Source organism: Drosophila suzukii, chromosome 2R (genome assembly GCF_043229965.1).
Source record: "Drosophila suzukii chromosome 2R, CBGP_Dsuzu_IsoJpt1.0, whole genome shotgun sequence".
Taxonomy (NCBI): domain Eukaryota; kingdom Metazoa; phylum Arthropoda; class Insecta; order Diptera; family Drosophilidae; genus Drosophila; species Drosophila suzukii.
In genome coordinates, this window is record NC_092081.1 from 13,250,530 (window position 1) to 13,278,147 (window position 27,618).

At 38.9% G+C, this 27,618-nt stretch overlaps 2 protein-coding genes across 24 annotated transcripts in view; one reads left to right on the forward strand and one right to left on the reverse strand.

Moving 5' to 3' along the window:
* The window catches only part of sm (heterogeneous nuclear ribonucleoprotein L), a 109,366-nt gene that overhangs the window by 11,644 nt on the left and 70,104 nt on the right, over positions 1-27,618 (forward strand). For 21 of the 23 annotated variants that reach the window (XM_017073319.4, XM_065863399.2, XM_065863393.2 and 18 more), the window contains exon 3: positions 18,342-18,479. The exons of the other annotated variants lie outside the window; for them this stretch is intronic. In XM_017073319.4, the coding sequence (XP_016928808.1) occupies positions 18,342-18,479 (138 nt within the window). The remainder of the gene's footprint in view (positions 1-18,341; positions 18,480-27,618) is intronic. 23 annotated transcript variants of the gene reach the window in all.
* On the reverse strand, positions 22,889-26,193 carry TTLL6A (Tubulin tyrosine ligase-like 6A). Its single transcript, XM_017073314.3, has 5 exons — positions 25,361-26,193; positions 25,140-25,293; positions 24,194-25,087; positions 23,227-23,976; positions 22,889-23,116 (listed from the first exon to the last, which is right to left on the reverse strand). The coding sequence occupies exons 1-5, from the start codon at positions 26,059-26,061 to the stop codon at positions 23,003-23,005; spliced, it is 2,613 nt and encodes an 870-aa protein (XP_016928803.3). The 5' UTR covers positions 26,062-26,193; the 3' UTR covers positions 22,889-23,002.

Sequence of the window (27,618 nt, forward strand, 5' to 3'; positions counted from 1 at the left end):
GTTTTATTTTCCAAGAGAATTCTAATATCTTTTGGCCGTAATTTTTCTGTTTCTCTCTTTCTTTTCGTTTTTTTTTTGTTGTTCGCCTATGTCGAAATGAAATTCGTGAGTGAAATACCGTGATGCAAGTAAACAAAAGGCGCCATAATCAACGAGGAAAACTTTTTCCCCTGGGCGCATTATGAGCTTTCGGTTGTGGAGAGTTGCGTTAAAGTATCTTATGGATAACCAAGAACCGTAAGCCATGCGGACTGCAAAAATATGTGTGCTTGGCAATTTGATTTGCTGTTGATTTTTTAATTATGATTTTTGGCCCGGCTTCCTGATGTTCTGGAGTTTTTTTGGGTTCTTGCTTTTGACTATAACCGCTGACTAATGAAATTTAAGTCACATGCACTCCAAGTGCAACTTGTGTGCTGAATAATTGTTTATGACTTTGGCATGGCTTTACATCAAGTTTTAGATACATTCTAAATTGTTGAAGCACCAAAGTTTTGACCAAAGGAAAACCAAGTTAGCATCAATGGCATAGATATTTTGTACAAACTTTTTCTGTACAATACCATGCAGTAAAGTTATCCAAAAGCTGTTGTTAATATACGCATATGGCATAACTGAACAATTTCTGGGAAAATATTACATTTTTCCAGCTCAAGAGTGCTAAGAATTTTAACTTTTTATCCACCTTTGGACCGTGAAAACTGATGTTAAATTTTGGCAAACTCTTGAAACATTTCTAGTTTGACTTTGGCAAAAGAGCCATACTAGAAAATAATTTATATGTTTATCTTATTTAAAGTAAGAGTTAAATTGATCGAAAAATATATAACATAGTCTTTGAAGACACATCTATCCTATTCCTATTTCTATCTAATGTGATGAAAAAATCCGGTTGCACAATAAAGTCAGTGCTATGAATTCTCTGTGCATATTTATACTTGCCTCAATTCGTTTAGTGCGTCTTTCATGCACATGATCAACTTGCGAATCCCTCAGATACTTTTTGCACTTGGCTTGCATTTAACGATCTGACTAATTGATTCAAATATGTGCATGTCATACAGATTGTTATTAAGCCATTTGCTGCCGTTTAGCGTTTATTTAACCTGCTCCCTTTCATTTTCTGGCCCTACAATCACTACGAAATCCATTTGCGCCCAAGCATTTCACAACTTTTAAAGGCAAACAAAAAAAGTGGAGGAAAGAAAATAATAACAACAACGAGAAGAGTAGCTGGATATGTATCTTTATATGCAGGCGGGCCAGCTGTATCTGTATCTTGGTATCTGTATCTGCGCGCTCGCCTCAATCGAAGTACACTTTTGGGTTTTTGTTTTATTTTTATATTTTGGTTTCTTTTTTTTGGGGGCTTTGGCTTTGCCCCTTTTTTAAGTGTAATTCGTTTTGCTCTTTTCTGGAAACACTTTTTATTCGTTGTTGTTGTTATTGTTTGTCATTATTTGTGCTTACTTCTTCCCGGTTTCTCGCCTTTTCGGATTGGTTTGCTTTGCTTTATTTTACTTTACTTTACCGCTGCTTAAACATTATTTGCTGTTATGTAAGCAAGCGGTCGACGCATATTTTGTTTCAATTTCATTATTTTTCCCTTGTATTTTTCGGTATTTCTTTACTCAGTTTCAGTTTTTATTTCGTTTTTTTTTTTGTTTTTTGTGAGCTGCTACTGCCGGCGTTTTTGGTTCATGTGCATGTGTATGTGGCCACATTATTTGGTAATTGTCGTGGTGTGAGTGGGCATAACTGTGTGTTGGCCAGGTTATTGAACTTGAACGTCAAGTGACGTGTGGCCTGCTCTCTGGCCCTCTGTCGTTCCCCTGTATCTTTTGGTTCACTTTTTGGCTCTTGGGCTGGGTTGGGTTTTGTTTTTCAGTCTTTTAATGCTCGCTTTGCTGCCGAGCCGTTAGTTGTTAGTCAATTGTATCCGATGGATACAAAACGAGGTGGAAAGAGAGAGAAGCGCTAATGATTGCAGTACGAGCAGCTGAAATTTGAACTGCAATTGGGCAGGAAATGAAGTTTCAGGGGCCGAAAATGTGTATCGACAACAATTACAGATCAAAAAGGAACAATTTCTACATTCAGATACATGTAAAGTGAATCTGAAAAGAGCCTAACCTTAATTTAGATTAAATTTATTTCATACAAATTAAATGCTTTCAACTGAGTTTATTAAATGGCAAATGCTACCTTAAGCATGCTTAATGTAATTAAACCATTTTATCTCAATTCCACTATTTCAATTTGATTTGTTAATGAAACTTTGTGGCTTTAATTCACAAAGAGCCACAAAAACAAACGTTATATTAATTGAAACTTATTGATTACAATCAATCCTCAGTGGCGAATAAATAACGATAACGACTAAGTTGAAAAAATAGCATTCAGAAGCATAAACACGAAAACGCCAATGTCAACAAATTATTGTGTTTAATAATTTACCACAACGATAACAATAACAAGCTGACAATTTGCTGCTGTTGGGGGGGAGAAAAGAATATTTATGCACTTGGGGGCCGCAGAGCTTGTCTCATTTGAATTTATTTTATTGGCCAGCGGAAAAGTGAAAGACAAAACCGAAATAAATAATAGAGGCGAACGCGCGACCGCCGACGAAATGGGGGCGTCTCAATGGAGGCATTTTATGTGGAATATGTGTATAGGTATAGTGGCGGTATCTATCTTACGGGGGTTTGTCGCTGTGGACCGGTAGACTAATTAGATACAATTCCAGTTGGGTTGGCATGCCGTTCTCAAAGCACGTTTCTGTCGGATACATTGCGATAAATAGCAACGAACAACGGTTGCAGCTGAAAACACGTTTCCACTTTATCGTTTTCCCGCCCAACTCCCCCCCTTCTACACATTTATTTTCCCCGATCTCCACAATCTGCCGCACTTTGTCACAAGTGAACGTGTTGTTCTAGTTGGCAATTGCACATGTTCGTCTGGGCAGCAGCTAACAGGTATCCCCTAGATACAGATACGATAGCCATTACTTTGAGCCAGTGCACCAATAAAAGATATTGCATACAAGCCCAGACGAATTCGGGGAAACATCACTTGCGTATACGTGGGTTTCCAGTTCTGGGAAGTGTTTTTTAATGTAAATTGTAGAGTAATATAATTGTAGAGCTTTTTAAAAAATAATCATTAAATAAATATACTTTTTAAATGAAATAAAATAGGTTATGCAACCTTTATATATTATTGTTATGTTTTAGAATTTCTAGTTTCGTTTTTATATTTAGTGTTTTGCCGAAATTTTTTTTCTTATTATGTATTTATTACAAGAAGTTCTTCAGTTAAGATAACAAAATTCTTCAAATTTAAACATAAATAATAAATTATATACTTAATTTTTACAATGATCCTTTTGGCAATGATTAATCAAGATGGCGTTTCTACAATTCGATTATCTCGAAGATGTTATCTTCTGTTTATGACTGTATCTGTGTTCCAATTACCAACTAAGCATTCTTGCCAAATTAATCACCAACCCATAGAAGATCGTCTTGGCGGCAAAACCCTTTTTGTATTGTCATTCATTTCGTTTGGCTCTTTTGGCGCGCAATTTTATTTCGGCCACAATTGACTCATCGACTTGCCACCGTCAAGTCAGGCATGCAAAAAAAAATCAAGAAAATAAGAAAAAGTCGAGAAATGTGTTGCCTTTCTTGCTTTCTTCTGACTGTGGACGTTCTCCCGCTCTGCTTGCTTTCTTCCGCACATTTCTTCTCTCTCTTCTTTCCAAAACAAAAAAAAAAAAAAAGAATGAAATGTTTATGATAGCATTTAATTGCTCTCAAATCTCTTTGAAAGCGCTTGGTATTTGTTGATATTTCCATTTTATTTAGCTTATTTTTGGGGTAGCTCTTCCAACGTGGCCCACAGTGTCGATCGTAATTACTCAATTGCTCATACGCCACCGACAAATGTAGAAGCATTGCTTCTTCTTCTCGCTATGTTTCAGTTAAGTACATAGATAAAAAAAATAAATGGAATTGTTTTTGCGGTTGGTTTTTTTCTGTAGTAGCCGTCGTCTTGGACTTGTCGCTTTTTTTTGGGCAGGTGCTTGAACTCTCTCCCTCACATTTTCTCTTTTCTTTTCCACTCTCTTGCGGATCTCACGCTCTCTGCACAGATAAAACAATTAGAGCACCTTATGTTATGGGTTCAAAATTCCATATGAACGTATCTTATTGTATATTATCTCGTAGATACACTTATATCGAACCCCGATTTTATGTTTAATCAAGAACTCTGTTTGTCAAACCTTAAAAGATATCAGTTTTGATGTTTCGGAAAAATATTTCTATTGACATTTATAAATTTCATGCAAATTAAAGTAAAACATTTCAGAGATAAGACAATAGACTTAACTTAAAGAGGTAACATTTTTTTTTTCTTTAAATGATTTAATTGGATCTTATAGTTCCACAAAGATATTTACTTTTATTCTCTGTTAGCTTCGATTTTCAAAAACAGGTTGGACCGATCTTAGCCAATATCAAAATTGTTCTCTCTGTTGAAATGTTTCACCTTTTATGGAAATTTTTGCACTGCAGCGCTGCAGTTTTTTTTTTTTTTGTTTTTTTTTTTTTTAAAAACGTGTTTTGTGCAACAGCAAATCCGAATCAATGCAGTTTTAAAGTCTGAGTTTTGTATATCTTTTTTGCTTTTCTTTATTTTTATGCGCCGGTTTACCTTCACTGCAAATGTTCTCCATATTGTTGTGGCTGCTGCTTTTGAAATCCAGTTTTGCGCAGCTGCAGCGGATTCAGTCGCTGCGAATCGAAAAGCGCAGCCGCGAAACAGTTACGAGGCAAACAACGCTGGCAGAACAGCAGCAGCAGCAGCAACAATAAAGATAACAATAACAAAAGCGCAGCCAACAACAACAACATAATTTCGCTGACCCACTAAATTAACAACAACATAGCGCAAAATATAATTAAATGTGCGTGTCTGTCAATGTCTGTCTGTGTGAGTGACAATCGCGCGACGCTTGAGATACAGTTGAAATTCTATAAGATACGCTTCACAAAAAATCTTTTTTCACAACAGCATTTTTTAGGACTTAAAATTATATTTAATTTAATGTATCTATTTTTAGGAAACAATTTGTTTTCTTTTATAATTTGCTACATTTATTTATTAAAAGCAATTCAAGTTTTTTATACAAACTAAAAATGATTGATCAAGTGAAATAATTTAGATAAGATATTTTATCTTTTATTTGTTTGAGTAATTTGCACGAATGTGTGTGAAAAACGAAAACGAAAAAAAAATTGATCAACTAGGAAGTATCTTAAAGTGTATGAAAAGTATCTTGTATCTTAAAGTGTATCAAAAGTATCTTGTATCTTAAAGCGTGTCCAAAGTATCTTGTATCTTAAATTAACAGGAAATAGTTTTTAATTACAGATTAAAAATTTGTTACAAATTCTATTACATGGTTCTTCCAATCTTTAAGTGGTTGAAGATTTCGAAACTAATGGGAGTGATAGTATCTTAAGATACAGAGGCTTGACTGTCGAGAACAGTTGCAATAGCGTTAGCCATTAAACCTGCGAGCATCGTCAAATGCAACGTTGCAATTTCAAAGCTCGGTTCCAGCGGCAAAAAACGAGGCGGTTCGAGAACCCTCGAGCGTTAAAAATGAACGTTAAGATACGAAATGTTCGGCGGCGGACGCGTGAGAGCGTATGAAAACGCGAGCGGGAATCGGTCAGTCATGTGCACCGCTCGTCTGCATTGCAAAACCGATGAATTTGCCTCTTGCCATTTTTTCGCATTTACTTATTTATTTATTTGTTTCTTTTTTTTTTCGTCATGCCAACGATTCTTTGTAGGCCTTTCTTTGCCTTCTTTTTTTTATTTCTTATTTTTATTTCTTTATGTGTTGCTAACGGTGCTTGGGCCTTATTTATATATAATTGTGTGTCTTTCTCTCTTCCCCCGATTCGTATTTGTGTGTAAACACGTTTTTTTTTGGAGCTGCGCTTTGCGAAATCGAATGAGAAATGCAATGCAAACTGTGGTGGCAGTTAACCCATTGACGCCCCAAGAATTGGCGAGCGTGTAATGCAACCTATTGAAGGAATTGAACAAAATTACAAATAACAGGAGCGATTTTTTACGGGTCGAAAAAGTATCTACCATTTTTTCCCCTTTTTACATACATTTTGTAACCTAACAAAATATAAAAAATTATTATCCTCCTACATTTCTAACTGATATTAAAATGTAAAGAATTAGGTGCCTAAAGGTGATTTTTTTTACAAATAAATTATTTTAAAAATATTAATTTTATAAAAAAAATTCGATCAAAATTTAGAAAGAAATAAAGTATTATATCTTTTACCAGGTTCATAAAATTTATAAATTATGAAAGTACGTCTAAAGTAATAAACTCTTTTAAATGTTGCAGTGCTTATATGGTTTACAATAATCTTTGAAAGATATCAAAGAATTTGTATCTTTGAGGATAACCTCAAATTTTGATCGTGAAAGAATTGTGGCTTTCTTTTCATGCCTTTTGGATTCCATATGATATTAAAATGTAAGGAATTAGGTGTCTAAATGTGTTTTTTTACAAATAAAGTATTTTAAAAACATTTTTTGTAAAATTTTGATCAAAGTGTAGAAAGAAATAAAGTATTTTAAATTTTACCAGGTTCATAAAATTTATAAATTATTAAAAGTACGTCTAGAGTAATAAATTCGTTTCAGTTTTAAATATTACAATGCTTTTATACATTACAATAATCTTAGAAATATATCTAAGTATTTGTATCTTTGAGGTTAACCTCAAATTTTCGTCGTGAAAGACTTGTGGCTTTCTTTTCATGCCTTTTGGATTCGATTTTCGAGTTTTTTGCGACCTTTTTTTGGTTCTTCTGTACATGCCTTTATATACAAATGCCTACGGTATATGTAGGTACATATATGGATATGTATCCAAACAATCCCGATCTTTTTGTGCGTTTGCATTTCCTTTTTCGTGCTTTAAATGTATTGACCCAATTCTCTGGCCTGAGCGTTGGAATTTCGTTTGCATTTCGTTGAAGCGATTTATATACAGACAACGATTTTTATCGTCTTTAAACGACTGCGACTGGGATTTCAATGAATTAAAACACAATTGCATTTGCATAATTATGATGATGGCAATCAGGAGCCTAAATAAAGTATTTTTACATATTTATTACACATTTTAATTGCTTTGCACATCTGCGGTTTGCCGTTTGCCTCATAAATCTTTGATGTGATGTGATTTTCAAGACATTTGAATTGTATACCGGCTCTTTTAAAAGGCACTCAATTTAAATTGTTCTCGAAATGAGTTCGCAGCAAATCGGAAAACTAATTGCTGGGTGATTGGATAATTTGATTTTTCTTTTGATGTGTTGTCAATCGACTAATGAAAACTCAATAAACTATTTGCAATAGTTTTATTCACGCACACTGAGAAAAGAGATTTTAAATTTAGTTTTTGTTGGTTCACTTCGGTTTTGGTTATTTTTACATATAGATGCGCGGTTTTTATTTTTCGTGTGGTTTCAAACAGAGCGTAATTTTTTATTGCTACCTCACATATTTTATTATTGCTGCAAATGCAGAAAAACTTTGGTTAAAAAATGTAATTTATGCGGATGTTTTTTCCGAACCGCTTGGCTGCGGGTCCCCAGTTTTTTCCATTCCATCACCTGCAATATATTATTGAAACGATTTCATTAAAAACGTAATAAAGATATTAATGCCGAAGGGCAGTAGGAATCAAAAAGGTGCATCTGTCTTTTGTCCTGTGTCATCAACATTAATATTTCGCTCTAAATGGTTTTAAATGAATTGTTAATCAAAATATTTCAGTAATTAACTAGTGCATCGCTTAATTAATGTTCTCGATTTATAAATATTCCATATGCACAACGTTAGCCAATTGCAACCGCTTAATAATAAATATTTAAATGCACTAATTATATTATTTTCTCTCTTTATCTCTCTTTGTAGGTAAGTTTACTGATATCTCCTGCCACTCGATTCAACTTTAATTTATGGTATGTGGCTTTAAAACGAACTACTTCATTGCCATGCTGTGATTTAATGGATTTCGATTGTAGGCCCAATCAATGGTAATCGTAGATTAGAAAGTGCAAACAAGAATTTAGTGTGGAGTGGGTCTGTTTTTTTTTTATGGCCGCTACGGTTGAGAGTAAATGGTAGCCGGAAATAATCGTAAGCGTTGATAATCAAATAACTGTTGGCCAACTGGCTCCAATGTACAATATCTTTAGCCCCGTTTTATTGTATGGGATATACATCGCGTTATTGATAGCAACGCTCAGCCAACCATGACGTTCCTGTGCTCCATATAAACGAGATAAAAAGATACAATACTTCAATTTCATTTATTTATGTAGCGCACTTTGCATTGTTGAAATAACAGCGCATCAAAATGAGCGACAGTTCGTTCACACCAAACACGCAATGGGAGCCAACACAAAAAAATTCCACTTTCCTCTTCAGCCTTCGCGTTTTATCGTGAAATATTTAAATTGTTCCCTGGCACATTTCGCTACTGATAGCACATTTCAACAGAGCAACCCGGCTAACAAAAACAAAGCAAACACCTAAGAAAACAATGGCAGGGGAATGGGAATTGGGAATGGGGATAGCAAACAGAACAGATCACCTTCCCCGACGCTACAGAAAAAATATATCCAAAATACATGAACTGAGCGAGTAAGGTGACACAGAAAGTCGATTTAAATTTATTTTTGATTTGACTGCACTCAAATGAATCGTAGAGATAAAAGCCAAAAGTGTTTAAGCATAGAATATCTTGAAGATGCAGATACAAAAATTGTCTGTAGATGCACAATTTAAGACTTTAAAAAGCATTTAACTTGCAGATTAAAAGCATTCAAGCTTAAAATGTGTATTTATATTAAAGTAGCTTTTACGCACGTAAGGTATTTAAAAGAAGAATTTAGAAGTACTTAAAAAATATTAAGTAAATACAGCTTGGGTATTAAAAAGACTTATAAAGTTATACAAATGTAAATGTATCTCACATTAAGTTTATTTAAAAATAGGTTTTTTATCTTACTTTCCTATTCATTAAAGAGGTGTGTAGTTTAGTAGTAAATCGTCAATGGTAGCGCACATGCTAAACCGAAGAAAGCCAAAGAACGCCAACAAAAATAAAGTGAAATGTGTTTAAATATTGATAAAAACAATAAGAATAACAGCGACACAAGCTGGAAAAATGCTGTTGCACACAAAGAAAACAGAGTGAAAACAACAACTCAGCTGGCCACATGTGTTAATTTGCGCTCACAGGTGAAAAGCGTGGGGAAATGGTAGGTGCGAGGAGGTGGTCTTTCAGGGGGTATTGCCTTGCTGGTGGTTTTGGATGGGGTGTGTGATGGGTTTTGTCAGCAAGGCAGACAGACCTGGGGGCAAACTTTGGCAAACTGCTGACAAATATTTAATGCCTGTCGAGTTCAGCACGGTTCGGTTTGCTTAGATCCGCTCGATTCAGTTTCTGCCAGCGAATGTGTAGTAATGGTGGTGGTAGTGGGTCAGGTGCAAAGTGGTGCAGTGGGTGGTGCCTTCACGTTGGTGTGATTCAGCGGGGCACTGTGTTCTGTTTGCACAAACAGCTCCCGTTTCGTTTTTATTTTCCTATTTGATGATTAACACATTTAAAGTAGCCGATGTCGTTGGGTAAGCTGGTGCACAGAAAGAAATTAGGAATGTATTTTAAAATTTAAAATTCTATAAGTAGTGATGCAATTATTATTGAATGTATAAAAATATTTTTAATATTTTAAAATTTGTACTTTAATATAAATAATATTTAATATATTTGAAGTATTATTTATTATTATTATTATTTGTATTTAAAGTATTACATAAAAAAAAGGTAGAAAACGGGAAACTAAATACCATGACAAATTCATAATTTTTTTTTTGGTAAATTGTTTTTATCTTTTCAAATGATAGTGGATTTAACTAACTAATAAATGGTTAACTAAATTGTATGTTTGACAAATTTACTGTTATTGATTTTTAACTTGGAAAATATTTCATGACTTTAAAATACACAATTTGTAGATCCATGTATCTTTGAGATAGTTTTGCTACTTCTTGAAGTATTTAAAGTATTACATAAAAAAAGGTAGAAAGCTGAAAACTAAATACCATGACAAATTCACAATTTTTTTGTCTTGGTAAATTGTTTTTATCTTGGTAGTGGATTTAACAAACTAATAAATGGTTAACTAAATTGTATGTTTGACAATTTTACTGTTTTTGTTTTTTTAAATGGAAAATAATTTTTGACTTTAAAATACAATTTTTGTAGACCCATGTATCTTTGAGATAGTTTTGCTACTTCTTGAAGTTTCTCTGCTTATACCTTTTTGACCAAATCCCATTCTTTTCCGTGTGCCAAATGAGATTGCCGGTTGCGGGGGAAATGGGTAATGATGTGGCTCTTTGGCCAAACGATGCGACTCGTTAATTTAGTGGCCGCCAACGACGATGAAGATTCCGCGGCCAACGTAAACATTTGAATAGAGCCAGCGAATTGCTCCATCTCTCTTCCTTATCTGCCGCCCCCGCACTCCCACCTTCACTCCCACTTTCCAGATGGGATTAGGGGGCGTGGTCGCCCTCCTGGCGAGCGGAGTTCGGGCCGCTTTGTTTGCCTAGTCGTCGTCGCAGGTGGTGTTGATGATGATTATGGCCATAGCTCCTCGGGATTCTGTTTGCTCGGAAAAGTTGGTAAATGAAATTTTTATCGCACTGCAATTGCTTTGGCTCTCTTTGGCCATAAATTTGGCCGAGCACTACATAAAGTTATTTTGGGGATTATCTGGGAAGTGTGCGCAAAGTGCGAGGTTTACCACTTCAAGTGGAGGGGCTAAGGAAAACATTACAATTTGTCTGAAATCTTTTTCAAGTGCAAAGATATGGGTGTAGATTTTTAAATACAGTTGAGGTACAGATTTACAGAAAGAGTATTATAAAAAATTTCTAGGAATTTTTTAAATTGATCTTTTTACCAATTTCTTGTCATCGTACTCAATTGCCCATCGAATGCAAATGATTGAGTTATTTTCAGTCCCCAATTAGATGCGGTCCATATAATTGCGAATTTTCCGATGAGCTTATTAACTGCTCATTAAGTAAATGATAAATGCTCGTGTTAAATCGGCCAGACACTTATTTCGCCAACGGCAGCAAATATAGATTTTTGGCATTTGGCCTAGAACTGATATTATACGGCTCTCCGTCATGCACTTTGTAAAATAGATCAAAAGCAAAAATTTTTGTATTTCCGCTGGAAGAATCAAGAAATAATTAAAGCACATTATTATTCTATATGCTCTAGCAGCGGTCCATTTGAAAAGTTATGTGGGTCGGGCACGTGCCCAAGCCTTATATAAGTTTCACTTTTTCGTTGAACATTTTTTTGCGACCCAGTCGACGAGGTGGATTCGATTACGCACCGCACTGATTAGTTTTGCTTTGTCGGTCGGCCAATTGTCAAGTAAGAAAAATAGCTCAAATATTTTAGTCATTGACGTAGCAGTGGTCCAAATAAGTCCGAAAAAAATAGAGGAAAATGAACCTAAAGCCCGTTGAAAATCGTCGAATGCCGCAGACTCTTGCAGGAATCGAAGCACCTCTTCGCACAATGAGTAAAATTTCAATTTTGCACACCCAGCTAGGAATGTCTACCCAATTTCCCAGCACCACCAGAACCACCAGCACCACCCGCACCACCATCGCCACTCGATGAGGTTCTCTTGTCCATCTACATCATTCCACATGACAGACGGAGATTGCGTGAAAATCTCAGAGATTTGTTGACATTTCTGCTTACATTTAATTCAATTGGCGGTTGTGCGGCTGGCCTAGGAGAGACCGCTAAACAAAAATATAAAATAATCTTGTCCTCATGCATGTACGATTTACTTTGTGTTTCTACGCAATTGAAATTAGTTTTACTAAATTAAATTTAATTAAACGGCCAGCCCCAAAAGGGGTTGGCCGCATTTTCAGATCATTTCCTGAATTGTTTTTTGGTAGCGCAGCATCAATTTCTGCCGCAATACAAATTGGTTTTTCCCGCAGCTCAACGCCCAACCCGTTACCTTGCATTTATTTTTATGCGCATTTAAAAGCATTTTCCATAAATAAAAAAAATTATGAAAAGAGCAACCGAAAAACTGTATAGACGAAACGAGAACCCCCAAAACAGACGAATTAGTGAAGATTTTCACATGAAAAGCGGCGCGTAAATTGCGCGCAGGCCACAAGAAGAAGCTGGCTGAAGTCAAAAAAGGGGGAGGAAATGAAAATGAAAATTGTTTTATGTTTGAAGCGCCCGAAAGATTTTTCCACATAAATTACATGCACACGGCCGAAGAGGCAGCGGCATCGGTGGCAGCAGACTGTTGTCATAAGTGATCAACGCGGTCAGACCTCAGGCCCAAGTCACTCGGCCCATCCACCCATCTATCCATCCATCTATCCGCCCATCCATCCATCCATCCATTGGTCCATCTGTCCCTCTGAGTATCTTCTCGTGTGAGTATCTCTAGTTTGTTGCTATATCCACTGGCACGTCAAGTGAACTGACATTAAAATGACGAAAACGCAAATCAACAGCAAACAAAAACAGCGGCAGCAAGAACTTTCCGCCTTTGGCAGAGTTTTGTTGAAAAGATGGATGGATTTATGGCTCATTTTGTTGTATTTCCTTGCTCTTTTTTTTATTTGCGCATTGTGGGTGTCTGGCCCGTCAATAGTTTGTCTTCGGCAAAATGGCCAAGATGTTTGCTGTGGCTAGGGTTTTGCAATTAAGTCAATTTTTGGACAAGTAAAGTAGTTCAAATGGGGGAAATTAGATAAGAAATCAATCGATAAAAGATCATTGATGTGTATTGTGTTCATTTCTTGAAATACAATGTATTATGTAAAGATACAGGCTGCCATTTTTCTTTTATGAATGTGTTGCATGCTGTATACTGTGCGAGTGTCGGCAGAGAACCGGCAGAAAAAAAAACCTATGCCTACTAGATTGGATATGCCTACTAGATAGATACCTGCTCAATATGTGATAATATAATTTTTTAATTTGCTGGAAAATATTTTTTTTTAACACAGAAGGGTAAAAATATTTTAGAAAATATAATCGAATGTTATAGATAAAAAAAAGGCTGAGTCCTGATTAATAAAATCCTATTAATATCATTAAATTTCATAGCAAAAGACCAGACAATTCCTCATTGGCCTTAATCTCTTTATGTGGCCTAGTGCCCACAGGTTCTAATTAAAAATCATTAGAAAGCGAAGCACATGCAATTTACTTTTCTCAAATTGTTCGCTGTACACGTCAGCTAAAAATGGGTGAAGATATAGAGGGGAAAGGAAAACAACGAGCACCAGCACGGAAAAATCAAACGCCGAACTAATGACAATTTTCAATGCTCCACGTGCTGTAGCCCTGCCCCCAGCCAGAAAACGCCACCACCCGCTGTGACTAATGAGCGTTTCTAACCAAGATAAGAGATCTGGCCAAATGGCCAATGCCTGAATATATAGAGAATTGAGAGCTGAACAGAAAAACAAAACCGTACTGAACTGAACGAAACGAAACGGAATAGAGCAATTGCCTTTTTGTTACCAAGAGATTTCGAAACAAATCAGATACAGATACGAAACATAGAAATGTGTTTACCGAGTACTTATGTCATTCATGAGAATGTATCTCTGACGTTTGCGGCCGCAGAATTTCGATGTGGTGATGATGATGATGATGACGCCGATGAGCAATGCCAATAGCATGCGATCGGGGGTGTGCGGATGGGGCCGATACCATATGTATATTATATAGTTTAAAAGGTTTGTCTTTGCCAAAATGATTGATTGCCGCCCAAGTAGTGGAGGCCGTTGAGAAATGTATATCGCGCAAGATACAAGATACAAATGCAGTGTGCGACCAGACTGTTTATAACTTACACATTGTTTCACTATTTTCGATGGCATTTTTGTAAATCCATTTCGCCTGCTCTTCTGTACATTTCCTACACTTGATCATTTTTGATGTTGGACCACTTGACTTGGACTTTTGATGTTTTTACTTTTGGCCTGGCCCAAAACAAACCGAGGGATCTCGGCACTCGCTCTTGTCGCTCACTGATCTGCAGCATTTAATTTCATTGTGGTTGTTGTGGCTGCTGTTTTAATTAAATTTCGCAACGCGAACGTTGAAGAAAACATTTTGTAAATTGCATTTTGTGTGCAATTTTCGTTCGACATTTGCGGGCCTTCGTTTGCCGTTCGCTACCAAAAACAAAAATCAAAACCGAAAAAGGGGCTTTTCGGGGATGGGGATTGGAGAAATGCCGGGAGTGCGCCCGTCTGCTGGCAGAACACAGTGCATCTAATTGCGAGTAACAAATGCCGCCTCATGTTGCTGTCGCCAGACATTTCCCTCTGCTTTCTTTTGCTTTTTTTTTTATTTTATTTTGGCTAGAAGGCAGGAATTGCGATGCGAAGACGATGATGATGATGAAGCTGCCGCCGCAGTCTCCCAGAAATGAAGGACACCAGCATATGGATGCCGGCTAGAGAGATGAGATGGACAGTTCTGGGGCTGTTGGGGGAAGTTCTTGATTAGCTACCTGGGACATTGGACAGCAGCAAATGAGCTGAGCAAATGCCGCAAATGGATCATCTTGTCTAATTCCAAATGGGAGACTAGCATGAAGATTTCTTTGTCAATTATGTTGCACCTCCGAGGTCTCAAAAATACAAAGTCTTTCAAGCCAGTTTTTTCTTAACAACCATAACGAAATGATTTTTATGGCGTAACGAAAAGTCATGGCTTTGGTTTGAGAGGAAGATACAACTTCTTGTAATGCTTAGTTGCATAAAGTTTAGATGTTTCAGTTACCGTTCGCAAAATCAAGCAGATGAAGCAGCTTGTTAAGGGTTATATATCATTCCTTCATAACATAGTTTAAACCCAATTAGGATTTCCAAGTGTAAACCCAACTCAGCTGTTGAATCTCAAGGGTTTCAGACTTTGAAATCCTTGTGTGAAGATTTCTTGATCAATTTGAAATATTTGCTCTGCACAAACTTTGGTTTGCATATTGCATTTTGAGCAATCCTTGCGAGGACAGTTTTGGCAAATGCCAATGCATACTTCAATTGTCTGTCTCCCAGACTGTCATTCTCCTTCTGACTGTCTGTCTGCCTGAATCTGGCTATATTTCTTGCTATTTTTACTACCTCGATTCTTTATCTGTGATTCTGAAACTTGCAGTTCATTGCGATTGCGACTCAACCCAGCGGCAATTTCTTCATCTTCATCTTCATGACGGCGACACATCGTTTTCTTTCTTTCTCTCTCTGATTTTTGTATTTTGTATATATTTTTTTTGTGATTTTTTTTTTCGTTTTTTGGGTTTTGCGTGGATTTCTTGGCAAACGCATTTATATTGTGCACTTGTATCTGTACCTATGTATCTGTATCTGGTGGATATGTCGCTGAGGCTGAGGCTGCACTTTATAGCGGCAGCGACCGCTTGATCGACCGAGTGCAAATTTCTCGAAGCAAAATTTATTTGTGATTTGCAATTCGCAATTTGCATGGACAGACCGACCGACAGACAGACAGACCGACCGGCGTAGTGATGTTGTTGTGGTGAAATTTTGTGGGTAATTCATCTTCATTTCGTTGCGGTTCGAGCTGAAATGCGTTGCGGTATGCAGCCGCGACACTGCCACACCGCTGCAGGCTATTTTCAATCCGTCCGCCGCTGTGCTAAAAATGTTTCAAATGTTTTTAACCAAAAATAAAGCGAATTTTAAACAAATCGGCAAGATAAAAATCAACCAACACAGCAATGCAAATCATACAGTTCTTATTCTATAGACTCTATGCACTTAGGACCAATCCCCGCCCAAACAAAACCATTCATCTATCTATGTAGCCATCCATCCATCCGTCAATCAATCATTTTTAGTATGAGGGTTTTGTTGTTTTTATGAAATTTAATCAACAGTTTCCAATGCTGTGAGAATTTTCTACTCTTGCGGGGGTTGGAAACTTAAAAAAAAAAGCAAGAAAAAGAGCCTGGTAGATAGAGGTGAAAGGAAAAGAAAAATGTTGATGGTGTATTATTATTAAAGGCAAATTTGACAGAAAACAAATGTTTCCTTCGGCTGGCAAGCCGCTTAGCTCTTTGTTATTTTTTCTTTTCCTCGGATTTTCACACAAATCGCTTTGTATGCGTCAAAGTTGTTGAAATTTGAATTAACCCTTAGCTGAGACAAGGACGTTGTGGCAGGAAGCTGTCTGTTGGTATTTGGTATTGTATTTCACTGGATAATCCCATTCGGATAACAAATATGCCAAACGGTCATTCGATGCTGCGGGGAAGTCGTTAAAAATGATTTGAATTTATGTATTTATTTAAATTGGTTATTGAAAGAAAGCCCCAGGTGTTGAGGTATTTTAAAATAAAAGCGGCTTTTGCATCTGTCTAAAACGCTTTTTAAACGTATCTTTTCTTTTCATTATTCTACTCAATTGCAAATATAAAGCTAAGGTCAGCAGTTACCTGGGAGTTCAGCATTTGACTTAATGTTTACACATTTGTATTTAAAATACGTATACAGAACTTGCACAGGCATCTAAAAATACGTCACAAAGGCGAGCCATTAACCTAATTGCAAAAGTCAGGCAATGGAAACAAAAGCCTTAGGTAGCAACAGGCCGCAGCAAAATATATAAAAATAGGGTTAAGTGCGAGAACTAAGTGGAATCCATCCAATCCTTTAATTTCTATCAAAATGCATCAGCGAATGTTTAAAGTACGCCAAGTCAGCAAATAAAATAATTGCAGAGGCTGAATCGCAACTACGGTAAAAGTTAATTAACTTTAATAGTAATTAGTAGCTGGTGGATTGCCAGCAACGACACTAACATGTTCAAGTTGTGTAAGCGAAGGAAATGCCAGTAAGACTAGAAAGACGAGCGAGCACAAACTGTTGGAAAAGTTAAGAAAATGTCAAGGTGTTGTTGTTGGTTTGTGGTAGATGGAAAACCCATGTAATGATTAGAAATTATCCAAGTTTTACCACCTCCTAAGTACCGAGTTAATTAGTGCAGGCATCAACGGTACTTTTGGTGTCAAGACCAAGTGGCCCAAAACACCTGGCCCGCCTGCGGAAAATATTCGAAATATTTGAATTCACCACAGTTGTTGTCGCTGATTGACATTCGAACGTGACATGAACATGGTTCACCTAAATTCCGTAATGTATTTTGAACAAATCAGCTAACCGAAAACAAAGCGGAAATTATGTTAGCAATGCCTGCAGTCAACCCAAAATTCTGGTTTGCTCCTAACCCTGCTGCTGCTGCCTTTTCCACAACATTTTGAACATTGAGCATTCAACATATCCCGATGACAGCGTCAATTAACGTGAAAAAATTGTGCAAATATTGCGTTGACTTAAATTTTTGCACTCAGCCAGAGAAAATGTGTTTTTGCATTGGCTTAAATTATGCCATTAGTGCAGAAAATCAATTCGTTTGGTTTTACGTAAGCGATCGGGCTGTGAAGTAGTTTAGTGAGAAGAAAAATGTTCAGGTGCTACATTTTAAAATTATTTAATTTACTGGCTAATCTAAACTTCTTAACTAAACTGTAATAAATAAGATAATAGATCGGGAAACGATTCGAGTAATAACGTATAATTATTTCCACCACTACAGAAGTTTTTATAAACCTAAAAATATGTCTTCTCTGATATATTGATTAATTCCTTTGATTGTGATTGGTTACCAAGTAGCAGTAATTAATTCCATTATGACAGAACTTTTTTATTTAACTTACTTAGTTGCTAAACTAGTTTATAGATCATTGGCTATACAATTAAAAGTAACTGGTTTTCTTATAATACAAAAATAAATTTGGTATAATAAGGGGTAAAACAGCGTTGGTGCTAAAAAGTATCGAACCTGAAAAAGACCAGCATCTGTATTGAATGTAAAGTATTTCTTATCCAAAATGAACTGGTTAAAAGTAATATCCTTACCAATCTGAATTTACGACAAATAAACCGAGAGAGCCGCATCATAAACTAAAATAACACTGAACACTCGCTCAGACCACGAAAAAGCCAGGCTTATTTACTATATATTGATAAATCTGTTGTTATACTCTTCGTCACCACAAAGCCCGATACTTATCCGTATATGTGTGTTTGTGTACATATTTTTACAGTCCACACAACAACAGAACCAGCAGCAAGCACTTATGAACAAGTCAAATGACGACCTACGGAGAAAGCGTCCCGAGACTACACGGCCAAATCACATTCTACTCTTCACCATCATAAATCCCTTCTATCCCATCACAGTTGTAAGTACACACAGCAATATATATCTATATTTTACTCTTTCTCTCTCTGCAGCCTCTCCTCTCCATACATACATTATATTATACGACGATATTATTCTTATATCCTCCTAGCTACTTAGTATTGCAAAAGGGAGATCTCTCTACCGTGTCCTCCCATTTTTTTTTTCTTTTTTTTTTTTTGGCAAGAAATCGTTGAAAATAAAATAAAATCCATTGCAATTTGTTTGGTAGCTGTTGGAAAACTTGTCACACACTCGAGCGGAGTTTTCAGGCATGTGTGCTGGGGATAAGAAAACAGTTATTTGCCACACTGTCGCCTCTGGACCCCGAATGTTGTTGTAGCTTAGGCTGCAGACGAGTGTTGATTGCATCTGGCTTTGTGGTATGCCCGGTCTTATAACAGCATTTGATACATTTTAGCTACAAAATGGCCAGAAAGGGAGTGTCCTTAACCGGGGCAGGCAACAACAACAAGTGTGGATAGCAGATGGGCCGGGATTTGGATGAGTGTTTAGACCAAGTGCATTGTTAGGCGAGCAACAACCTGCAACGTCAACAGCAACAATTATAAGAGGAGAGAAAAACAACACAATGCTAGGACAAAAATTAAAAAAAAAGCATAAAGTACTCAAGTGTACTGAGGCTGAATAACGTGCGAAGCACCCTCACATCCCAAAAAACAAACGCATGGACTAGATAAAATGACTTAAACGGGGACTCGAGATTTTCTTACTCTACTCAAGTTAGGAAGGTTAATCGTTAACTTTTTTATTTTTAAGGAATATAGTTTTGTAAAAAATGATGATTTTTGTCCAGGTTGGTTTTAATAAACTTAATAGAACCCAAATAAGAACTTAAGAATATATTTAGTTAGTTTAACATTGAAGAGACTTTAATTTCAAACTTGTTTATCCCATCATAACAATGTTCAGCCAAAGATAATATTATAGTAATATATCGTAATATTTATAGATAATATTATATATTTTATAGTCTTTAGTTCAACTTTATTTTATGATGGTATAACCATACAGATAGTAAGAGGTATATTTTTAGGGCAGCGAATACTATTTGACATACAATTGTGAAATGAAAAATCCAGATTGGGGATTCATTTTTAGGCGCGATCTTATAGTAACTTATAAAAGTTTAAAATAGTAATATAGTAGGATGCACTGCCACTAAGTTGTCGAAAAATGTTTCATTTTTTAGTTAAAGATAAGCGTTTTTGTTGAGGGAAAGCAAGTTGTAGAAAGCAAAGTTACTCCATTTGAAAGTGGATCAAGAGGCTTTTTGCTTAGGCCCGTTTCCCAACCCCATGTCGTCCTATATCCTGGTTATATAGGGTAGTCATTTCTGCATCCACACGAAAGTTAGACACGCACACTGCTACGGGTTATTGTCTTCTTAGCAAAGGCAAAAACATTTGGCGGTGCAGCAGAACAACAAAGGCAAAGAAAACAAAAAATGCGGAAATGTTCTCCCTGTCTCTCTCTTGCTCGCTCTACTCCTTTCTCCCTCGCTCCCTCGCAGTGTGGGAAAAGTGTGTGTGTTGTGCCCAGGCAATTGTATTTTCCAACACTTGAGCCAAGTGCGAGCGAAGTGGAACATAAAATCCTGTGAAGTGGAAAACATGCAGTATAAAAACTACAAAACTGGAAATTATTTGGGGCCAGTAGTTGCATTGCTGGGAGTGTGCGTGTGTGTGTGGATAAAGCCAGAAAGCCCAGACATGTTAATTCGCATCCGACAAAATGGCTGCCTGGTGCAGCAGGATTTTCCGTTCGTCCGTCCATCCGACTGAATGACTTTTCCCCAGGTCCCATTGTCGTAAAGTCCGACTGACTGGATTTATACGTTCGCATTCGCAACCAGCCTCTCGCAGCTTTTCCAACGGAAATAAATCTTTCTGTTGACTTAAGTCATCGCCATGGAGAGAAGAGCCTGTTTGTTCTGGAATTAAGCAATTCCCTTTATAATTCTCCGTTCTTCTTGCGCGTTATGCGACGCAAATTAAAAGCTTCTGGCATTTCAGAAAATATCTGTTACATCCGGTTCCTTATTGAGCCGCATTCCGTTGTTAATAAAGCTGCAAATCGGATTAAATGCATTTCCTGTGTCATAAGAAGTATGATTCAGGGATATCGGCAGCCAGGGTTCGTTTCACGTGCAACAATTAATTGATCTATTTAACAAATTGGTCAGAAGCTCATGGTAGAGATGAATATGAAATATTATTTTCCGTTGCACTTTAATCTCCTTAAAACTATTAAGCACTCTTCGGAACTATTTAAATTTCAATTTATATGTGCCTCTGCCAAATGCATTTTCCCCCTCCAACACTCTGCACACTCAGAAGAGGCATGGCCAAAAAGAAAACTGTTTCCGGAAAGTTTTCGGTGGAAACTTGGGCTGGGCACGTTCGTCGGCGAGGAACGCTCCATCACACGCTCCAACTAGCTTTGGCTTAACTAATCGCAAACTAAACGACCTCTAATAGCATCCGGAACTTCTGTCAACAATGCAGACTCCCTCTGCCACTCCCATTTTTCGTGCCCGCCCTCCTACATTTCCACACATGCCGAAACGAAACGAAACGAAGAGCCAAGTGAGCTACGAGTCAAAACTTTTCCAGAGCTATGCCGCCCGGCTCATTTCCGCAGCAAAGAGACGTAGAATTTGGGGAGGGGAACTTTGCCGCTTATCCGCATGGAACAAAAAGCTTTCGGTATAAGATTAAAAACTTTTTAATAAGAAGACACTAAAAGCATCAAAGGAAATTTGCTTCTGCACACACATATGTGCAGTCAAAGTGGCCAACAAAAAAGGAAGAGTTTGAGCCAAAAAACCAGATGATAGATGGATGATAAAGTTGTGCAGGCCCCCAAACACTCTGCAACAAAAGGCCACGAGATGTTAAAGTTGAAGAGTTGCTAACAAAAAAAAATTATATATATATAGGAAAAAAATGCAATAAAAGTTGCAACGACGACGGGTATTAGCTGACACCAGCGCAGGGCCAACAATGTTCAATAATGTATTAGCATGGGGGCCAGAAGGCGTTGCAGCCACAATGCAAATGCAACCGACCCCTAGGAGTGGAGGCATATGTAAAACCCTCTTTTGAAGCGGCTTATCAGAACGCTGTTCGACTTTGTTGGTAAAGAAAAAAAAATGAAAATGGGTAAAAGATGGAAAAAATAAGGCAAAATGCAGCAGCAGTCAGCCATAAGCTAAAGCCCAGGAATGTGTAACGGCAGCTGCAGCCTTTGCAATATGTGACACATGCAGGAGCCGGGCTGAACTGAACTGAACAGGCGGAGCACCAGCATCCAGTAGACCATAATGCGTAGCCTGGCAAATGCCAACGAGTTGGGTGGGCACAAATGGCTGTTCAGGGGGTTGTTCTCTGCAGCGAAGGACATGCGGTGACGGCAAAAGCCGAAGCTGTAGCCCAGGCCCAAGCCCAAGCCAAAGCCAAAGCCATAGACCTAAACCAAACCAAACCAAACCCAACCAAACCGAGCCCAGGAAAAGCCAAGCCCTACGCCTCCTTTCGGGGCTCACAAGCAGGGGACGAGATGGATAAGGATGAAAAAACGGGGAAAAAAAGGGTGGAAAAGTGGGGAAAACTGAGGAGGCGTGGCTCGGGGCCACTGAGGTTTTCAATAATGCACGTTGTACAGCTCCCATGCCGCGTATTGTATTGCATTTTGTTTATGCATGCGCCCATCAAAGATGGCAAAGATGCTCGGCAAATGGAACTACAGTGAAAAAGAGGAGAGGAGCGCACACTGAGGATAAAACTGTGTTACAATCCTTCTTTTTAAAGAGCATGTAACACAGTATTTAAAAAAGAGAAAAATCACCAGAGGTTTGAAATCACTTTAAAAGAAGCCTAAAAGTAGGCAATGAAAAATGCATACAAAATTTCAGAATAAATCCTTCGAACTCCGTGCTCCAAATATTTTGCTGCATACTTTTAGACACCTTTCTAAGCTATTTTAAATCCCCTATGTGTTTCTGTATGTTTCAGTCCTATAATTGTTACGCCCACCAACTCTTCTTTATTTAACAAGTTTAGTTTTTCCTTAATACTTCCACATGTTTTTCTAAGTGTTTAAAGGAATATAGATATGGCTCTTTTTTCTTCTTTACCCTGGAAGTTTGACAAATCGATGAGGATGTTCACCGCACTTCATAACCATTCCTCAACACCCACTTTCAGCACCCACTGCCATATTTTATGGGCTTCTTTTATGTTCGCCGCTGTGTGCGACAGAAAATCTAGCATAAAGTTGCCTTTATGGAAATATGCAAAACAATAGGTTAGGATGTGTGAGGCCTATTGAACTTTGATTGGTTCCCCTTACTATAAAAACAACCTGGATCTTTGAGAACAACGTAGTCTGATTTTATTTTTAATTTAAACGACACCAAGATGGCAGTATACAAGTTGCAAAGACAATTCACTTAGCCGACACACATACAGATTGCCGAGATAACCAGAGGAAAAACCCCATCTATTGACTACTTGCTTCCGTGAAATCCTTGCTGAGTATACGGTAAAGTAGATCCGGAAAGCACTTGATGTCGTTCTTGGTCAGATGGCCGTTTTCGTACATTTTCGAGAAGATCTGAGGGGGATAGGAGATGGTATTTTAAAGTTCTATTTAACATACAATTTAGTAATCTCTTCTGAGACTCTAAAACTGGATTATATTTGTATATCCTCTGTTAGGCTTACCAATTCCCTGAGCCGTGTGTTATTCAATTGTTCAGTCCTCTCCTTTCGCCAGCTGAGATGTTCGTCGGCTTCCATTTTGCTGATGGTGCCTGCTGTCCAGTGGATGGATTGTTGAATTTTGGATGCAAGCTCTTCCCTGGATTTCTTCTTCAGACTGTGGTTGCTTTCCCGAAGTATTCCCTTTTTGAGAAAGGCTTTGCCCTTGGGCCTCATCTTGTTTTTATAGCTGCCCTTGCTCTTAACGCTGCCTTTGCTCTTTGTGCCCGGGGATTCACTTTGACCCATCACCCTGCCGCCCTCGAGTCGTTGTTTTTTGGCGTGCTGCTCCAGGAATTTGGCATCCCTTTGGGCCTCCATTTCGAGCATCCGCTGATGACGAGCCCGCTGGCTAAGGTTGTGCAGCTGCTTGCGGCGATGGGCTTTGGTAATGCTGCTGCTGCGTTTGGGCGAAAACTTATGTCGTTTTTCCCGCCGGACACTCTGCCAGATGCCCAAGCGCTCCTTGGCACAGGTGGGCGCCAGTAGCTGCTCCTTCTGCCGCTGAATTTCGCGGGCGATCACGGCTCGATGCTTCTTTGCCTGGGCCTCCGCCTCCTCGCGACGCCGTTTCGACTGCAGGATCACAGGATTCACTTGCAGCTGATCACCTGGCCAACGAACATTTTTGCTCATGCGGTGCTGCGCCTGCGCCAAAAGCTGCTGCTGCAGGAACTGATCCTGCAGGCGCTCCCGCTGGTGTTTCTGCATTGCCTGAAGAATACAAAAGAAATTTTTATTTGCATTCAAAAAAGGAAAACCGATCATTTGGAAAGCGCCAGTGTACACTGTACATGTTGCGGCAGAGATCGAGCAGAGCCCGTCGACCGCTGGGTTAGCTTAGGACTTAAGGTTTTTTCCAATCAAGTATTTTAATGAAAATGGGGGAAAATACCTAGAGATATTATGATATATTGTAGAAAAAACCCACCTGGTGGTTTAGTTCCTCGCGTCGCCGGCTAGCGACTGTATCTGCGAACATGGGCTGCTTGTTCTGTTCATAGAACTTGCAGTAGTAGTTGACCTTTTCAGAATCTCGTGGGGGCATTATGCGTCGGTAGTTGCCCAGGTGACTCTCCTCCCAGGCAATCTGCTGGGTAAGTGCCCCAATGGAGCAGGCCTGTCGCACATCGTGGCCGCCGACTTCTCGGGTTGGTGACGAATAGCCGGGCATCTGGGCAGCAGCCTTCTTATTGTAAATGTTCCTCAACAATCTGGCCCTATGTTCTGTTCGATCATCCCGTATAATCTGCTCTTTGTCCACCAAAGCTGTGCTCAGCATGTTGAGAGTGTCCCTAATCAAGGGGCGCTTCACTTCCATGTCCACCGTCTCATCTGCACTCAAACTAGGCGTGTGATTGACCTCCAGGATGTATGGCTTCAGTTTCCAGTCCACCAGGATGTCAAAACCTAGCAGCTGGAAACTGGCCTGAATCTTATCGTGCTTTGGGAAGCATACATTGTAGTTGTGCTTCAAAGTGGGCCAAGCACTGATCAGCGTCTTGATGATCGCATCATCCACACTCGCCCAGAACTCGGCCACATCATAGTTATGATCCACTAGCCACTTATTGAAAGCACTTAGTTTTCGCTTGGAACCCGCTTCCGGTCCATTGCCCACCATGTACTGGGAGTTCCGGCGATTCAGGCAGTAGTTGGTCAGGTGCATGAACACATTGTGGCTATTTCCCATAGTTGGCGGCACGTACTTTTGGGTTGCAAAGCGGGCCAGGCCTTCATTGTACACGAAAATACGCAATGGATCCACCGAGGTGACAAGGGTATAGACCCGCAGATCAAACTTGTAGCCGTCAATCAAAAGGGGCTTTAAAAAAAATAGGGGAATACATTAAATTTTCAAAAATATTTGGACATACCCGCTCTATGTAGGTCTGGCAGATAAGCTTTTCCCGCTTGCCCACTGTGCGAAGATCAGTGGTTATCCAAATCCCACGCCCTTGACCCGCCGAATAGGGCTTGAGGATGAAGGTCCTCTTGTGTTTACCGGCATAGATGGCCACATCGTAGGCACTGTCAGAGAAAAGGTTTACCAATATTAATACAAGCAAATCAGTTGAATCAAACCCCTTCAACCCACTCTGTTGGCATGAGCCAAGTCTTGGGAAAGATGCGATAGTCGCCGGGGAACATCTTGAGCATCCGATTCAGGTTCCTCGACAGCAGATCCTTGCGACATATTTCCACCATGCCTGGGAAATGATTGATCTGCTGAAACCGCTTCATGTTACGCAACAGATCGTGATGGGGCGTCGAGTCCGACCACTGGATGTTCCACAACCTGTGCTCGGGCACATGCTGAAAGCCCATGTTCCTGGTCACCTTGCCCACCAATTGGAATCGGGTGTGCTCCACGCAGACGCTCAGCCTCAAACCACGGATACTGGGCACTATGTCGGTGCCGTCCACATGGAATTGCATTGGCGGCTCCTTGATAACGTCGTAGCAAATGGCATCCAGTTGGGAGGCGGTATACACTGGCTTGTCCCTCGGCTGTTGGGTGCTATCCTGGGTGACCACCATGATGTGGTCCTCGTTTCCGGCGCTGCCGCCGCCGCCTCCACGTCGTCGCCAGGTGGGCTGATTATTTTCTCGAATCGGTCTACGTTTTCCCCGCGGCTTATTCGAAAGTACATAAACGCTTTCTCGATTATATACTCCACCCGGCTTTTGGCCATTACTATCTCCCTTATCCTGGGGCAGGGATTTCTGGGCATCAAAGAAGCGCGTGTACGGATTTAGCTGGTGCTTTGCAGCCTTTGGAGGTTTCTTGGAAGGCATCGAAAGATAGAAACAGAGAAGATGGTTTTGATAGTGGTTCCCGGAACGTTCTGCAGTGCTCTACTCTTCAATTTGTCATCTAAAAATCCAAATACGAGAGGGTACATTGAATTTTGACAGTAAACTAATTGTAGTGTGTGACGAACAAGGTTGTAAGGTTGCTCATCGGTTGCAACCTTAGTACGCCCACCACCACCACCCATCAAGGTCAAGTGCTCGGTGGTTGACACTTGAGCTGCGAGCCACTCGATTACCAAAGTCAGTGCCGCGGGTAAAACCTGTGCCATGCGGTTAGCCAAAACACCTTGCGACAATCGAAACGAATCAGTGCGCACACCTGGCTGACGGATTAATTTCCATGTGAGAGGCTCTTGGGGTGGAGCTCATTAACCGCAGTTTAATCAGGCTTTAGGCTCACATGTGGTTATTAGTTCGAGCAGTCAATGTCACAGGGAAAAGTACTGGAAAAAGGTATGAAACAAAGGAGAGAGAAATCATCAACAATAGCAATTACATAGCCACAGATGTAAATGTCGGCCTGTCATACGCTTGGTTAACTTGGGGGCAGAGGGCTAACTGGCAGAAAGCCAAGGGGGCGTGCCGTGATGGGTCACCTACGGTGTGGTAACCCCAACCCACAAACTGCAATCCGTAGAATTACTGCAGAGAGAAAAAATATAAACAAACATTTTTGAAACTTCAGGACAGGTGTGGATTTTTCCAGGAACTAACTATAGATACCATTTCAATGTTTATATAAGGCCAAACAATATTTTAAAAAATATGTTTCTATAGGGTTCTCAGGATAAATATCAGAAAACTTCGGAAACATGATTATTAAATAATTTTGATAATGGTTCGTTATCATATATTAAATATTGTTATATTAAATAACACACTTACGCAAACTAGGGCCTGCAATAATGCTTAGGTTTCAAAATAAAATGATTATTTAAACAAAATCAGCTTAAACCCCTTTTTAGAGTTCGGTTAGCAATTGCTCCACCCTTCAATTTAATCAGAGTGTTTTGGTTCAGTTTTATTTTTCTTTTGTTTACAAATTAAGTGACACAAACAATTGTCGAGGCTTGTGCCTCATTTTGCACATGTGTTGTTTGACTTTCGGCAACGAACCATATAAATTGTCGAGTTTATTTGGTTGAGTAACGCTTTTGGGCCCGGGTTTCAATCTAACTGCCTGCTTTTCGCTCACGGGCTCTTTTTTCCTCTAATTGGCTGTCCAAGTTAGTTTTGCTGGGTGCTTTATTTGTTTCTGTTGCGCAGCTAATTATGCGCCCGCTTTGTCGCTAGAGATTGTAAACAGAAAAACAAGTGGGAACTGGAAAGTGTTGGCAACTTTTCTGCATTTCAAATATTAATGATAGTGCACGAACCGCCAACAACCGAGAAGGAATGATAACGATGGGGGGCACTTTTTGTTGACAGAACAGGAGCGTTGATAAGCTCGAGAGAAATGGGCGGAAAATGGCGATTAATGTTGTTTTCACTTACGGAAAGCGAAAGAGTATAAATAAAACGGGGTTTTTCATAGAAACC

Excerpts from the sequence above, each read along its gene's own strand:
- TTLL6A (XM_017073314.3), bottom strand. The coding sequence starts at position 26,061 with ATGCCTTCCAAGAAACCTCCAAAGGCTGCAAAGCACCAGCTAAATCCG. Across the intron at positions 25,294-25,360 it reads ACTTGGCTCATGCCAACAGA|TGCCTACGATGTGGCCATCT; the intron begins GTGGGTTGAAGG and ends TTTCTCTGACAG. Across the intron at positions 23,117-23,226 it reads ACACACGGCTCAGGGAATTG|ATCTTCTCGAAAATGTACGA; the intron begins GTAAGCCTAACA and ends TATCCCCCTCAG.